Source organism: Eulemur rufifrons, chromosome 17 (genome assembly GCF_041146395.1).
Source record: "Eulemur rufifrons isolate Redbay chromosome 17, OSU_ERuf_1, whole genome shotgun sequence".
NCBI classification, from domain to species: Eukaryota; Metazoa; Chordata; class Mammalia; order Primates; family Lemuridae; genus Eulemur; species Eulemur rufifrons.
The window spans coordinates 65,565,873-65,582,928 of record NC_090999.1 but is presented as its reverse complement, the minus strand read 5'-3'; the positions used below and the strand labels follow the sequence as shown (position 1 = coordinate 65,582,928).

Here is a 17,056-nt window from a genome sequence, read left to right as displayed (position 1 = left end):
TCAGTTTAGATCATTGTAAGCGGTGCAACATTACAAATCACACTTTGAGGACTCTCTGAGCCTCTGCTTCAATCTCTGCCTCTAGGCATTCCTACCCTTTCAATTTGTTGATCCCTCATGCCATCATTGAAATGACTTTTCCAAAATTCAAATTTGATTTTGTTACAACTCTGATTAAATTCCTCAAAGGCTACTTTTTGCTTTCTTGGCCTGGCACACAGACCTGTCTCAGTGGGTCCAGGTCAAATCTCTGACAACATATCCCGTTAGGTCAGGCTGCACAGGCACGTTAATGCTAGACATTTCAATTATTGTCATTACTTGACCATGCTATGTTCTATTTCCCCTACACATTACAAATGCTATTCCCCATTGCCTAGAACACCCTCCCTGACGTGGGTCACCCCAACCCAGCCTTCAAGACTTAGCCTCTTTTGGTGAGCCTTTCCTAATTCTCCCCCGTCCCACTCAGTTCCCCAAGGTTGTCAGATGCTCCTTCTCAGTGCTCCCAGCACCCTTACTGGACTATTAAAACACATACGACACTGCAGTGTAATTATAAGATTAATTGCCTCCTATATTTGACTATAAGGTCTTTGAGGGAAAAGTTGTCTTATCTTAGCATCTCCAATGCCTAGCATGTTATCTGGCACAAAACAAGCAGGTAATAAATGTTTATTAACAAATAAAAATAATGCTATAACCAAGACTTAGGTTCATGAAGACAACTGTATTCTTTCTTTGGCTGACTTATTCCTGGTATTTTGCAAACCACAGCATCTTCAGCAGGGTGGGGAGGAGAAAAGAGAGAAAGAAAATCTATAACTCCGTGACATCTGTTGCCAACATTTTAGGAGAAGGTAAGCCAAGCTTAGCAATTTTTTTGTATATCTTTTATCTATTCTGTCTCTGCCTGATGATGATGAATAACTCATATGATGGATCAGGCAACAAATATGTATTGTGTGGAGCATTGTTAAGCATTTGGGATATATCGGTGAACAAAACAAAGAGCCCTGAGAGAGCACTGGCTCTATAAAAAAAAGTGTTAACCAACTGTTTCCCCTTTCTGCATCTCAGTGTTGTATTAGTGCATGAACAAGAAACACATAATGGAAAGCTTCAGATCCTCAGATCAAAGTCACTGATAAACACATGGATATACTGTTCATCAGTGTTGCCACTTCTTTCTAGAACCAAGAATAGTTAAGAAGAGGAGGTTACCAATCAAATCTGCTCCTTGACCTTGTTTCAGTAATGCACACCAGTAGACACTGAATTCATTTTTTAAAAGGGAGTTTTGTATACACATGCAACTTCCTGGGGTCTCAGCTTCCTTCCCAGCTGCAAATCTCCCTGAGGCTCCATCTGGGACAGTGAGCCCCGCCCATAAGCCCCACCTTGGTGCTTCCCTTCTTTGGTTTGCTGGGCACTTTGCACGAAGAGGCTCCATCTGGGCACAACATGGCAGCTTTAGAAAGGCTGGTTTGGGCACAGAAACAATTTCCTGCAGAAACCAGGCATATTTGAAATGGACCAAGGGAAGCTTTTATGCTTCCATCCTACAATCTCAGCTTCTATTGAAGTAGAAGCTAGACTGGAAATAAAGGCCACACTGATTTTCTTCTGAGAAAACACATTACCATGTAAAAAAAAAAAAAAGTACTAATTGTTCCGTGGGAAATGTTTTTATTTTACAAATACTCTGTGGCTCTGAAGTGACAGCATGATTACATTTCTGACAGTATTACTGGCATAATTCTCAGTCTGCCTAGGCAGAGCAATGTGGGGATTTTCCTCCTGGAAAGAAAGGCAAACTCGCTGCTCCCAAAGGTACACTTGATTTAAGCACGACTCAAAAATAAGGAAAAATAGATGACAACACAGCAAATAATGAAAGTTTGGCAATTTAGCCAAAATAAATGGTCTTATCTAGAACACTGTAAGAGTGTAAAAAAAATTGCAAAAATAACTCTGTAACTCTGTTTTTCAACTTCCCAATGGCACACTCTCTCGTCTCCAAATAGGGAACTGTGAGAGAAACTGGAGGGAAGAAATCAGAAGTGTAGGAAAATGTAAACATTAGAAAGAAATATAATAGAAGAGTGGAGGAAGAGGACAGGTTCAGTGTCTCTCTCTCTCTCTCTCAGAGACCATCCTGTCCGTTGTGGTCTAGACAGACCCTGGCCGGCCTCGTGTTCCCTGGAGCCTGCGCCACTGCGACAGACGACCTGTCTCTGACCATCCAGCACCTAGAAGGCGCTTTCACAGGAGCAAGGCAGGGGTCTGGGGCGCGGCGGGGGTGGGCGCAAGCAGCCCTCTTCCCCCTGCTCCCGGCGAGCGTGGTGATAATGCGGGTGGGGCCAGCGGTACCGGTGGAGCGCCTGGTGGCCCCCGACCCCATCATCGTCCTCCGCGACTCCCTCCCGCGCGCAGCAGAGAGCGCCCAGGCGCCTCCGCAGCCGCCGCCAGAGCCGGCCGTCGGCCGCCTGGAAGAAGAGGTAGAAGAAGGGATTGAGAGCGCTGTTGGCCACCCCCACGACGCGCAGCGTCGTCGACAGGCCCCCTCCCTCCCAGTCTCCCGCGGGCCCGGACGACCACGCGGCCGCCAGCCGGGCTGCAAAGTAGGGGAGCTGGCAGCCCACGAACAGCAGCGCCAGCACCAGGCTCATCTTGAGGCTCTGCACCTTGGCGCGGGGCAGCGCGTTGGGCGCGGGGGCTCGGCTGGGACTCGCCGACGAGGACGCCACACCCGCGGGGGCCTGGGGCCGGTGCCGCCACCAGACACAGAGCAGGCGGCCGCAAGCGATGCCCATGACCGCGACAGGCGCGGCGAAGCCCGCGACGACCTCGTAGAGCGCGTAGACCTGCAGGTGCCAGCGCGGTAGAGCTTCGAAGATGCTGCGGCAGCGACGCTCCCCGGGCCAGGCGCGGGCGGTGGCCGGGGGCACGGCGGGCGGCGGCGAGGAGGTGCCCCCGCGCACCACGAAGGCCGGGGGCAGCGCCAGCAGCAGCGCCAGCAGCCAGCCCAGGGCGGCGAGGGCGCGCGCGGGCAGCGGCCGGCCCTGCGGACGGCGCACAGCGCGCTGGCGCTCGAGGGCGATGAGCACCACGAGGTGGGCGGAGGCGCCCCGGCCGGATGCCTGCAGCAGCTGCAGGAAGCGGCACGCCAGGTCGCCGGCGGCCGCGCGCGGCTCGCCCAGCAGTTCCCAGGCCAGCTGCGACAGCGCGGTGCCCCCGCACGCGTACAGGTCGGCCAGGGCCAGCTGCAACAGGAGGAAGTCCATCTTGCGACGCTTGGGACCCACCCAGGGCCCGCCGCCGCCGCACAGGCGGCACAGCACGGTGGTGTTGCCTGCCACCGCCGCAACCAGGATGACCCCCAGGAAGGCCAGGCGGACGCGGCGGTTGGGCGGCCCCGGGGCAAGGGCTTCCTGCCCGGAAGTCAGGTTGAGACCCCAGCCCAGCAAGATGGGTGCGGAGAGGTTGGGCGCAGGCGGCAGAGTTGAGGGGATAAAGGAATCCTCCATGCTTAGCCCGGAGGAAGAGGAGGCACGGAAGAGGGCGGGCAGAACGCGGGAAATCAAAGTGGAGGCGAGGCGGCGCGGGGAGCGACGCTGGGTCTACGAGTTCCCAAAGTTAGTTGAAAAGGCAGTCGCACAGAAAGGGAGATGCATTCGGGAGGATTTGCGCTTAGTTGTTTTTATAGGTCGTCCTCGTCATGTGTCACTCAAATGTGGGTTGTACACTCGAGGAACACACATGATTCCTATTCTCCACCTTCTCCGCGTCTCCCCTCCTAATCCCAGCAGATCCTCTTCCCTTCTCTGCAGTGGCCCCCGACGCTGCCCTCCCGGGAGCCACCTCTAGGCTCTGGGAACCTCACCCGTTCGCTATTTACATGTAACGCACAGCAGGACAGAAGGTCGCTTTGCTTGGCCATTGTAAAGGCTAATGTTATCCCCGACCAACACAGGAGACAAGCCTTTCCCCCAGCCCTAACAGTTTCGTGATTGCCAGTACGAAAATAATAGGATAAATCTTAATTCTGATTTTTAAAAAAATGTGGTTTGAAATGCCACGAATCTTCACTAGCATGAGAAAAACAGGAACACAAGAAACCTAATAGCGTTTTGAGCAAATAGAAGACCTATGAGATAAAGCTTGCGTAAAGATGTGTCGTCTTCTGCCCAACAATGAGAGTATTTTAATTAGAGAGTACTGAATTCAGTGATGTTGTTTTTGGGAGTGGCAGTGGTTTGCAGATTGTTCCAAATCCTCATTACTAGAAGCGGTGGATCACAGCTGCTCTCTCGGTGTTGTAAAAATTCATTTCATCAGTCTGAAGAGGGCATTAATAGGTTTTATGCAAATAGGTAGTACATTTATTGCTTTCCCCCAATATTTTCATCCAGTGAGGGATGTGTCATCATGCTCCCCGTTCTCTTGATTCTGTTTTCCAGCAGATGGGAGGTTGCTAGGAGGGACTACGCCTCCAATAAGCCTAGAGAAGAGGTGACTAAGAAAATGATAAGGCGGCCAATTTTTAAAAAAGAAATCCAAGTCACAGGAAATGGTTTAGATTAAATGCTCTTTCATTTTAGCCCTGCCTCCTCACAAACAAATTTTAGTTTTCCTGTTGTAAGCATCAATTTGTCTTTTGTGCACCTTCCGCATTCATTGTGGTAAAAAGAGAAGTTCCTGTACTTCTTGGTCTGGGGGCCAGGGAGGTGTGGGCGTTTGCTGGGGTTCACATTCCCAGGCTGAGGAAACATTTGGAACTTTGAGATGCACAGGATAGGAGGTTTTGGTGTCTACAGATTATAATCTTGCCAGCTGCTCTAGGAATCCCATTTCCCAAGCTGTTGTCCTGGGCCAGAGACCTTCATTATTTTCATCATTGTGTATGCAGTGCCTTGCACTAGGTCTGACACATGGTAGATATCAGTGAATATGTGTTGAGTTGATGAATTAATGGATATATGATGCATTTCAGATAACTTTGAGCATAAATTCTTGTCTTGACTATAGATCCATCAACTAAGAAAAAATGCCTTTGGTACCTATGCCAATATCATCCCGAGGAGCCCAAGGTAACTCTGTGGAGATATAAGAATAACCATTCTTGGTGGGGCATTTAAGAAAGAGGTAGAGTGATAGCCTTGAAAATCTAAAATCCTAGTCTGATTTGCACACTGTCTCTTCAGAGAGTTTTATGTATAGCACACATCATCCCAGTTTATAATCCACTTTTTCCAGGGAGCTTTCTCTGAGCAATTGCCATCATTCAATGATTCTCCTAGTCAGTACCCAGTCAATATTTTCAAGATACTTCTATAATTTGCCTCAAATTTGTTGAAATGCCCTTTTATATTATAAAACGAGACTCTACCAGTGAAATTACATTTCACAGAACTTTAGTGAGATCTGATGAAACATTGATTTTAAAACTAATTGTTATCAAAATAATACATGCACATAGTTCTGAAAGTCAAAGAGAACTAGAAGACTGATAAACAGGGTTCCTTGTCCTATACATTTCCACTTCTCTATTTCCTGTTGCTTCTGGTATTTACTTATTTCCATAATTCTAAATAGTAAGTGTGTGATGCTATTTATTGATTCAACAATTTTAGATATTATCTATTTACTTTTTATTAGATAAGGATAAAGATTTAGCACGCACACCTCTGTCCCCACTGTTTCCCTGTTCCCATATTGTTAATACAGTAATATTGTAATATGGAGTTAGACCTATATTTTGTGTTTACATTACTATAAAATGAAAATATTCTCAGCTGAGTGATATATTGCAAATCTCATTATTTTCTTGAAGTTAATAATTGCCTTTTCTTACTTTTCATTGTGACCATAGCTAATTCTTCCTATACCTCCAAATAGTCCCTCCATACAATTTCTACAAGGTCAGTTTCATAATATAGTATAGCAACTCTGATTTCTTTTCATGGAAACCTCTTTACCAGAGACTTCCATTTTTCTTTTATTTGGGCTGATTTCTCTCTAGGCCTGCTGCGTAACTATTGTCTGGGGACATCGATTTGTTGTCATTATTGAAACTCTCTGCCTTTCTCTTGGGTTATAGTTCCTATTTCTTAAATCTCTGATCTTTTTTCTTAATTTCTTCCCTTTTGGTAGAACACATCATCCAGTATTTCATAAGGTTAAAAAGGTCATGCAAAGCTAGAGGACAAAGCAGTGAGAGACTTCATTGTACTCATTATTTGAGTCATGTAGATTCAGTCTGGACAGGTTGCCCTCTAGCCCAGAGGTCATCCTGGCGTCTCAGTTCATCATCATCCTAGAGATTCCTTTTGCTTATCTCATACTGCTTCTCCCATTTTCGGATTTAATGTATTTTTTCTTTACTGTTTTGTTTCCTTGCTCAGGAAGAAAGCAGTTTTCGGTGACTTCTTGAGAAAGAGTAGCTTTTTGGGCTCTTACATGTCTGACAATTTCTTTATTCCACCCTCATGCTTAACTGATGATTTGACTGGGTTTAGAATTCTATTTTGGAAAATAATTTTCCTTCTGAATTTTGAAGGCATTGCTCCCTTGCCTTCTGGCTTCAGAGTGTTTGTGTTGAGAAGCCTTAAGCCATTCTGATTTATGATTTGTTTGCATGTGATCATTGTTTTTTCCTTTCTAGAAGCTTGCTATTGTTTTCTTTGTCTTTAACAAATTTCACAAAGATGTGTTTTGCTATGGGCTTATTTTCACTCACTGAGCTGAACATAATCAAGGATTATGAATTGTATTTAATTATAATATTTCTTTAGTGGTCTTTAATCTGGAACAGTCTCCCAGTCTTTCTTTTTCGTCTTATGTTGCTGACATTTGAAGAGTGCATGACACATGTTTTGCAGAATGTCCTTAACATTGGATGTGTTTCCACATAATTAGGTTAGACTTTTTGGCAGGAATATGACATAGGTTGGTGCCATCCTTGGTGTATCATTTCAGGGGTGCATAATGTTAATTTGTTTCCGGATGGGTGATATTAGGCTTGATATATATGTTTTGAAATTTTAGTATTTTTTTTATAAAAGTAGAAAATTAGACAATATAGATTGACACACAAAAAAAATCACCTAACATACTGTCCAGAGAAAACTATTGTTAATACTTAGTTCCGCATCTTTCACGCTATGATGATTAGATTTACATATTTCCCAAAATAGATCATACTATATGCAACATTTTGCATCCTGCTTTTATTCCACTTAAGATTGTATTTGGATAGATTTCCATGTCAATAAGTAAAAATATGATATAATTGTCTGTTTACTGTTAAGTGAATTATAATTATATAAATAACCCCCTATTTTTGGACAAAGGTTTTCTGATTTTCACTTTATAAATGATTCTGTGAAGAACATTTCTTTTCATACATCCTAGCATACACATTCAGTTATTACTTTACAATAAAATCTTGTAATTGGAATTGCTAAGACAGACCACATGCATTTTTAAAGCATTTTAATACATGGTGCTGAGTTGCCCTTGACAAGGGACATAAGCAATGTGTGTGTCTTTTTTCCCATAGTCCCTACAGTATGAGCGTCGTTTGTCATTCTCATAGATGTAAAACAATGTTTTATTATTTCTTCATTTTAAAAATTGAGATATAACTTACATACCCTAAAATCCAGCCTTTTAAAGTATACAATTTGGTGCTTTTTAGTATATTCACAAGTTTGTGCAACCATCACCACTATCTAATTCTAGGACTTTTTCATCATCCTGAAAAGAAACCCCATATGCATTCTTTTCTTTCCCCAGCTGCTGGAAACCACTAATCTACTTTGTTTCTATGGATTTGCCTATTCTGGATGTTTTATATAAACATAATCCTATAATATGTAGCCTTTTATGTGTGGCTTCTTTCACTTTGAATGTTTTTAAGATTCATCTATATTGTAGCATGTAACAGTACTTCATTCCTCTTAGTTCTCCATTGTGTGGATTTACCAATTTTCTTTAATCCATTAATCAGAGGCTGGATATTGGGTTGTTTCCACTTTTTGGCTATTGTGAATAATTCTGTTATGAACATTTATGTACAGGTTTTTCTGTGAATCCCTGTTTTCAGTTCTCTTGGGTATATACCTAGGAGAGGAATTACTGGGTCATATGGTAATTCTGTGTTTAACTTTTTGAGGAACTGCCAAACTGTTTTCCACAGAGACTGTACCATTTTATGCAATGTAAGAGTTTTCCAAGTTCTCTCTTTGTGTAGATCCAGATTCTCATTTGGCGTTATTTTCCTTCTGCTTGAAGAATGTCCTTTAACATTTCTTATAGTTCAGGTCTGCTGGCAACAAATTCTCTTAGCTTTTTTTTTCGGTCTTACAAAGTGTTTATTTTACCTGCATTTGTGACAGGTATTTTGCCAGGTGTGTAGCACTCTAAGATGACAGTTTTTCTTTCTTTCAATATCTTTACTGATTTATGTAAATATATAATTTATATATAAAATATTTAATTTATAAATATTTATTTTTTTCAAGACAGAATTGTTATATTATCTTTCAGTACTTTAAGGAAGTTGCATCATTGTCTTCTGGTTTGTATAGTTTTTGATGGTTTTGTTCATTTTTGTAATGACATAATTTTGTAATTTTTATCTTTGTTCTTTTGTATGGAATGTTTCTTTTTTCTGCAGTTGCATTCAAGATTTTCTCCTTATCTGTGTTTTCCAACAGTTTGACTAGGATGTGCTTATATATGTGCTTTTCTTTGTGTATAAACTGCTGGGGCTTCTCTAAACATTTAGGTTGGTGATTTGTTGTCTTTCATTAATTTTGGAAAATACTCAGCAATTATGTTTTCAAATATTTCTTCTTACATTTTCTCTATTCTCCTTCTGTGTCTTGAATTACACATATATTATACTATTTCATATTATCCCACAGCTCTTGGTGGTCTGCTTTATTTTTCTCCACTTTTTCACTCTTTTGTTCCTTTGTCCCATCTCTCCTCAGAGGGGCTTGTAACCCTTTGAAATTCAGTATTTTATTTTGAAAAATTTTTAATGGCCAATATCCAAGTTCACTAATTCTTCTGTGTCTAGTCTGCTGTTAAGGCAATTGAAGATATTCTTCATCCATGATAGCATGTTTTTAATTTCTAGTATATCCATTTTATTCTTTTTTTATAGTTTCCTTCTCTCTGATGAGATTTCCCATCTGTTCATGCATGTTGTACATATTTTCCACTAGATTCTTCAACATATATCATAGTATTTTAAAGTTCCTTACTGATAGTTTCAACCTCTGAGCCATCTCTCAGTCTGGTTCTGTTTACTGTTTTATCTCTTAAAAATGGGTCTTGTTTTCTTTTTCTTTTTCTTTTTGCCTTGTAAGTTTGACCGAATGCCAGATATTGTATGTCAGAGAATAATAATGACTGATGTAGATAGTATTTACTTCTGAAAATGGGAATGCTTCTTCATCTGTTGGGCCATTAGGTGGACGGTTGAGTAAATCTAGTCAGTAGTTGAGTTAGGTTTGGATTTTTTGTTGCTATAGTTGTCATTTTAATAGTACTGACTTAAAATTCCTCCAGACTGCTATCTTGCATTAGTGTGAGGCCAGGGATGCTGGAGGGTTTTTCCTTAGTGTTCTTGTTCCACCCTCAACTTTCAGCCAGCCCTGCACACCTGGCCATGGGAGTCTGGGTGGGGATGTTTCTCTCTCCACTCTTCTGCCCACCTCCCACAAGTAGTGTGCTGTTGCTCATGGTGGGAGCAGGGTAGCTTTCCTGGCCCTCCTATTCCAACCTCAGTCTTATGCAGGCCAGGAGGGGCCTAACTCTCAAGTGTAGGACTTGCTCCACACTCCTGTCACTTCCCCCTATGGCAGCTGAACTCTGCCTTGTAACTTCCAGGAGCAAGTTTCCTGTCCTTATCCCTTTTGTGAGAGACTTTTGCTTTGTAACGAAGGATTCTGGACATGATTGGGTTTCTCCATTTCCCTCAGCAGCAGATGGCTTTTGCTATAGTCTACCTCTCCCCAGTGACAGCTGACCTTTTGCTGAGGACTAGAGCTGAGAGGGTTTCCTGCTCCTGCCACAGTGGCAAATGGGTTTTGCTTTAAATGAGGAAAGGTTCTGGGTTTTGTGTTTGTGCTCCAGAGGCAGCCATTCCCAATCTGCACATGTGTCTGACAGGGGGTGCTCCATCTGGTCCCTGCCCTGTCTCCTATATGAGTTGATGGTGATGTCCATGAAAGAAAGCTGGTTAGTCAGTGTGGACTCCCTGTGTGTGGGGGGGTTCCTGGAGTTTTTACTGTTATTTTCACATGCATTTGGCCTTTAAGAATGTGTCAAAATATCAGTTGTTTTCTTACCCACATTTTTGGCTGGTAGCTTTTCCTCCCATGTTCTGTCAAAGGTAAAACAGTTTAGAGTGTCTCACATCTCCTTGGAGGGGTTTGCCACCCTTTGGAATTCAGTTCACCTATTGCCTTGCAATCTCTGTCGGTCTGAGAGGCTCAAGAAAAGTTTTGATTTTGTAGATTATCAGGCTTTATTTTTTTCTTTTAGTGGTGGTTATTTATGTGGGAGCAATATTCCCTTGCAGCTTTTCCTATCCTAAGTGGAAGCAGAACTCTCAAAACATTATTTAAGGATATAAATCTCTTTGTCATAAATATTACAAAATTTATGCATATTTTGTTTTCTAGGTAATTTTTAAAATTGAACAGTGCATTTTTATTTCCTCTTAATAATAAAAGTTTAAGGTTAAGAATATTCTCCTGAATATAGTTTTGGTTTTATGATATATTGTTCTAAATTTTCTCATTTTTGTCTATGGCCATACCATCCTAAATGTGACCCAATCTCCTCTAAATTTTCTCACTTTTATTTTTTTAAAAAACCATGTAATTATAATTTTTTGATCCAATAATTATTTTTAAGATTCTGCTTTTTAATGTTAAGATAAAAAAGTTGGGGTTAAAAATTCTATCTAATGAGAAGTTAATATACATAATCATAAACAGTATACACACACACAGACACACACACAATATGTGACCAGTGTAGAAGGGAATACTAGTTCCAACACAGGTCTAGATCTCTATTTCCTACCTAGTTTGTGTTGAGTCGTCTTTCTTGTTTCATGCCCCCTGATCACTAAGTTCTCAGTTTGATTCAGTGGTTTATAGTATGGTTTTAACAACTAGTAAGATTAGTCCCACTTCAGTATTCTTTTCCCATAATTCTATTAATTACTTCAGACACTAATTTTTCCATAAAAACTTTTAAGGCTATTTAGTTCAATTAAAAAAAAAAAGCAAGCAAGCAAACAAAAAATCACCTTAGGAATAAAATCAGGATTGCATGAAATTTATATATTAATTTTGGGGAAGTGATATTTTAAGATTAGATCCTCCCTCCCTAAAACATGCTGCCATTCCATGTTCATATCTTATTTATATACTTCAATAGAGCCTTATAGTTTTTAAAATCTAGTTTTGTAACTCTTGTTAAAATTGAAATTGTTTTATAGGATGTCATAATGAGTGGAATATTTTCCCTAATTTCCATTTTTATCTTGTGATTGTTCTTATAGTTATATATTGATTTTTCTATATGTAGCCATTTAACAAATTCCATTAATTCTAATAGTTTTCACTAGGATACCCTGGGTTCAATGAAATGGAAAACGACTTCTACTCTTTCTATTTAGTAGAAAGAATAGAAAATCCATTTTTTTAAACCAAGGACAAATTAAAACAGATAAGGCTCTCAGTGGACGTGGATGCTTCTTGTTTTAGGACCATAGCAAGATTCCAGATCAATGGTTCCCAAATTTTGCTACATATTTGAATCACCTGGGAAGCTTTTAAAAATCCCACAGCTTGGGGTAGGAGCAAGGCATTAATACTTTTTAAACATCCTTAGGTGATTCCAATTTGCAGCAAAGTTGTGAACCATTGTTCTAGATCAGCATTTAGAAAATTATGGCCCACAGGTCAAATCTTGTATTTTTGTACACAAAGTTTTATTGGAACATAGCCATGCTCATTTGTTTACATAGCGTCTGTTGCTGCTTTCATGCTACAACAGCAGAATTGAGTAGCTGTGAAAGAGACCATATGGCTTACAAAGCCTAAAATATTTAACATACAGCCTTTTTCATAGAAAAATATAAAATCACAATGAGATATCATCTTACTCCAGTTAGAATGGCTATTAACTAAAAGACAAAAAATAAGAAATGCTGGTGAGGATGTGGAGAATGGTGAACTCATACACTGTTGTTGGGAATGGAAATTAGTACAGACATTATGGGAAACAGTATGGAGGTTCCTCAAAAAAACTAAACATAGAACTACCATGATCTCGCAATCTCACTACTGGGTATATATCCAAAAGAAAGGAAATCAGTATATCAAAAAGCGATATCTGCACTCCCATGTTTATTGCAGCACTATTCACAATAGCCAAGATATGGAATCAACTTAAGTGTCCATCAACGGCTGACTAGATAATGTGGCACATATACACAATGGAATACTATTTAGCCATAAAAATAACAAAATTCTTTCATTTGCAGCAACATGGATCAACTTGGAGGACATCATGTTAAGCGAAATAAGCCAGGCAGAGAAAGACAAATACTGCATATTCTCACTCACATGGAAGCTAAAAAAGTTGATCTTACAGAAGTAGAGAGTAGAATGGTGATTACTAGAGATAGGGAATAGCCAAAGATTGGTTAACAGATGCGAAAGTACAGGTAGATATGAGGAGTAAGTTCTAGTGTTCTCTAGCACTATAGGGTGACTATAATTAACAAAAATTTATTGTATATTTTCCAACAGCTAGAAGAGCAGATTTAGAATGTTCCCAACAAAAAGAAATGTTTGAGGTGATGGATATTTCTCATTAACCTGATGTGATCATCACACATATGTATAGAAATGTTATGCCATACCGCATAAATAGGCACAATAATTGTGTCAATTAAAAAAATATTTAAGAAAAGATAGAATCCCTTCGTTGCCTCTTTTCTCCAGGATCTTGCTTGAATTTACTGTTCCTAGAAGGCTCTACTTTTTTGAGAAGGCTATGCTCTTTTACTCCCTGCTCTGTTGTAGCCTAATGTGTTGGTTTCTAAATCAGTGTGATATCTGAAAAACTAGAATTCCAAGTAAATTGATTCAACAAGTTTACTAAGCTTCTCCTATGTGTCAGGCACTTGAGATACTTTAGGGGGAAAAAAGGATGAAAAGCCATGCCCATATGGAGCTTTTATTCTGGTGGGATTAGGAGAGGTAAGAGACAGTATAAACAAATAAAGCATGGAAAACACACACTATATTGGATGGTAATGATTTTTATGGAGACAAATAAAGCAGGAAAGATCTTGCGAAGTGACATTTAAGCAATGACCTGAAAAAGTTAACAAAGTGAGTCATGTAGAAGTCTGAGGAAAGGACTGCGTTCCAGGTAGAAAGATCTGACAAGTGCAAAGGTCTTGAGGTGATACATGCCTGGTATGCCTGGAGAGGGACGGTGAGGCCAGTGTGGCTGGAGCAGAGTGAACCAGCTGGGAGTGTGGAGGGAGATGGAGTCTGGGAGAGAACATGCGACCAGATTACTTAGGGCCTGTAGGCTGTTGTGATGTCTTTGGCTTTTACGGGAAAAGATGACAAACCAGTGGCGAGTTTGAGTATTCAGTGATGTGAGCAGTTATATTTGACAAGAATCACTCTGGCTGAGTTGAGGAAAGCCGAGGATAGACTCAGGGATACCTCTTGGGAGTGAGTCTGTTGCAAAGTTCCAAACAACAGATCATGGTAGATTAGAATAGGGTGGTAGCAGTGGAGACAGTAAAAATTGGGGCCCCCAAATTGCTCTCAATCCAGCTTTTATTAGTGTCAGTTCTTTTCAGTTTCTGGCATTAGATAAGGTCTTGGTTTTGTGAGTTTCTTAATATTCTGTTTTTATGGCTGTTCATGGTCTAATTCAAATTAATATCATTTTGAATTAGACGTTGTCCTGAAAATTCAATTGTACCTAATTATGACCCTATACTTAATATGCTGAAAACATTGTAGATGCTTGGTAAATTCTCACAATGAATGCATCTTGAAGGGTTTGGGTAGAATGTGGATTATATTTATCATCACAAGCCTATGTTTTAAGAACCACATTTCTATTATTGCTTTTCCCCCAATAACTAACATATACATGCACATATGAGCTATTTTATGTTCTTTAAGCTTAATTAGGAGATGGGAGGTAGATTTATATAATTTTAACATTAATCTAATATTGAGATCTTTCTCTTAAGGGTTTCCTTTCAGAGTATGTAAGTAGATACAATATATCAGATATATATTGGAGTGAAATTTATTTCTCAGAAATTCATAAAGATAAGATCATATAAATTCACTGAATAAACAAAAGAAAGGAGATGAATTGGCTCATGAAAAAAACTTCAAAGAGAATTTGAAAAAGTAATGAAGTTATGTAAAATTATTATTCACAATTTTTTTTTACTTAGAAAATATATGCTTTGAAAAACTATTACAAACAAGTGGTTTGGTACAAAATAAATATATAGAAATAGAGTTTGCATATATTAACAAAAACCAGTTGGAAGATATAGTGGAAGAAAGATTCACTTAAAATAGTAAAAATAACAAATAACAAAACAAATGGGAATAAACTCAACTCTGGCTACATATTAGGATCATGGAGGGATTAACAAACAAAATGGTATAAAACAATGCCCAGGCTCCCTCCTTGAATTATAATTCAATTGGTGTGGATTGGGGCCTATGTAGTTATTTTTTAAAGTCCCTACTTTTCAAAAATCTCTACAGAGAAACTGATCTATATGTAGAAGAAAAACTGGAATACTATTGAGGGATAGGAAAAAAGAATAAAGGGAAAAGCTGACTATATTCTTTAGAATAACTATCATAAAGAACGAAATTCTAAATTAGGCTATACATTTACTCATTTCATAGAAAAGACTAATAGGATTTTTCACTTTTGTAACTAGACAAACTTATTCTAAATTTGAACGGAAAGACTAAGTGAGCAAGAGTAGCTAGGGCAATTCTGAAAAAGAAAACTGTTGCAAAGGGACTAGTCCTACCAGATTAATAAATAATATAGAATGGCCCAGTGCAAAATAAAATGTTCAGAAAAGGCATAAGTGTAAATAGGACTTTTCCCCCATTCAAATCAATGGGGGAAAAGATAATTTATTCAATGAAAGACATTATTTAATGAAGTGATATTTTTAACCAGTGAGACAAAAGATAGTTTACTAAATAAAAAGTCAATTGGGTAACCATTTAAAAGAAAACCTAAAGTTAGATCTCTAATATGTAATACATTCCAGATGGGTCAAAGATCTAAAGGTGAAAAATAAAAATCTTAAAAGAGGTAAATGGGAAAGACCATTCTAAATACGATACAAAATCCCAAAACCACAAAAGCAAAGTTACATAATTTTTTTATTCATAAATAAATTTTAAATTATTTTAAATTGACAAGTCATAATTATATATACTTATGGGGTACAAAGATTCATAAATTTGATTACATGAAAATACAAATTTCTATATGTAAAAAACACCAGAACATACCATGGAGTATTACTCAGCTATAAGAAATAACGGTGATATAGAATCTCTTTTGTTCTCCTGCAGAGAGTTGGAACCCATTCTATTAAGTGAAGTATCCCAAGAATGGAAAAATAAGCACCACATGTACTCACCAGCAAATTGGTTTCCCTGATCATCACCTAAGTGCACATTTGGGAATAACACCAATTGGGTATCACACAGAGGTGGGGGCTGGGGGGAGGGGATGGGTGTATACCTACATGATGAGTGTGATGCGCACTGTCTGGGGAATGGACACGCTTGAAGCTCTGACTCGGGGGCATGGGGGGGTATGGGCAATATATATAACCTGAACTTTTGTACCCCCATAATAAGCTGAAATAAAAAAAAAAACACCAGAACATGTCAAAAGACAAATGCCAATAACAAACTGGAAAGAAAATATTTACAGAATCTCTTACATGGAGCTAATATCTAAAGCATGCCTATAATTAATTTAAAAAAATCCCCAAACCAGAAACCAACAGAAAAACAGGCAAAGAATAGAAGTAGGAAAAGTCATAGTAAAGCAAATTCCAATGGCTGTTAAATATATGCAAATATGACCTACCCATATTTATAAGAAGAAAAATATTTTTTTACATCAAGCTGGCAAAGGATGTGAGGACATGCATTGCTGGTGAGAATAACAATTAGTATAACTTCTTTAAAGGTAATTTGGTAGTATGTAGTGCAATTTTTCCAGATATACTTGATGCAGCAATTTCACTTCCAGGTGTCTACTATTAAGTGGGGGAAAAAAAAGAAGCAGAACAATGTGTAGAGTATGGTACTGTTTGTGTAGGGGAAAAAGAATCTATACATTTGTTTGTAAATGTAAATTCAGTCTCTAAAAGAATGCCCAAGAAGGTGGTTTCAGAAGTTGCCTCTTGAAAGGGGAGCGAGATGGCAGGGGACTGGGAAAGGAGGGAGACTTCATGCTCACCGTTAATCCTTTTGTACCTTTTGAAGCTTTTACCCTGTGCATATATTACCTGTTTAAAAAAAAGTAATAATATCAGCTACATTCAGGGTCTATGTCCCACAAAATATGCCAAATACTCAATTCAGATATATCGAAATGGTCCCATCAAATACAAATAACGCATCAAACACCATCAAATAATCACACATAACTTTTACGGTTCATAAATAACTAAAATATTTTATATTCTATATTATTCAGAAGAACATAACTTTTATATTACAGTATTTGCTATATCCTTTTGATGTTTCAATTAAATTGTTTGAAGTTGGTATCAATGTCTTGATAATAACCATTTTTGAAAATATGTAATCCTATAATCATTGGCATTTTATTTCAAAATATAATACACTCTTTCAAAGTAGCTAAAATCAGTAACTATTAAACTTTTCATTTAAAATATGTAATTATAACTATGCTC

The 17,056-nt window shown here is 39.1% G+C and overlaps 1 protein-coding gene across 1 annotated transcript; it reads right to left on the bottom strand.

Moving 5' to 3' along the window:
• Positions 1-2,252: 2,252 nt before the first annotated feature.
• Positions 2,253-3,530, bottom strand: GPR150 (G protein-coupled receptor 150). Its single transcript, XM_069492021.1, has one exon. It carries the CDS (start codon positions 3,528-3,530, stop codon positions 2,253-2,255), a length of 1,278 nt encoding a protein of 425 aa, XP_069348122.1.
• Positions 3,531-17,056: the final 13,526 nt, after the last annotated feature.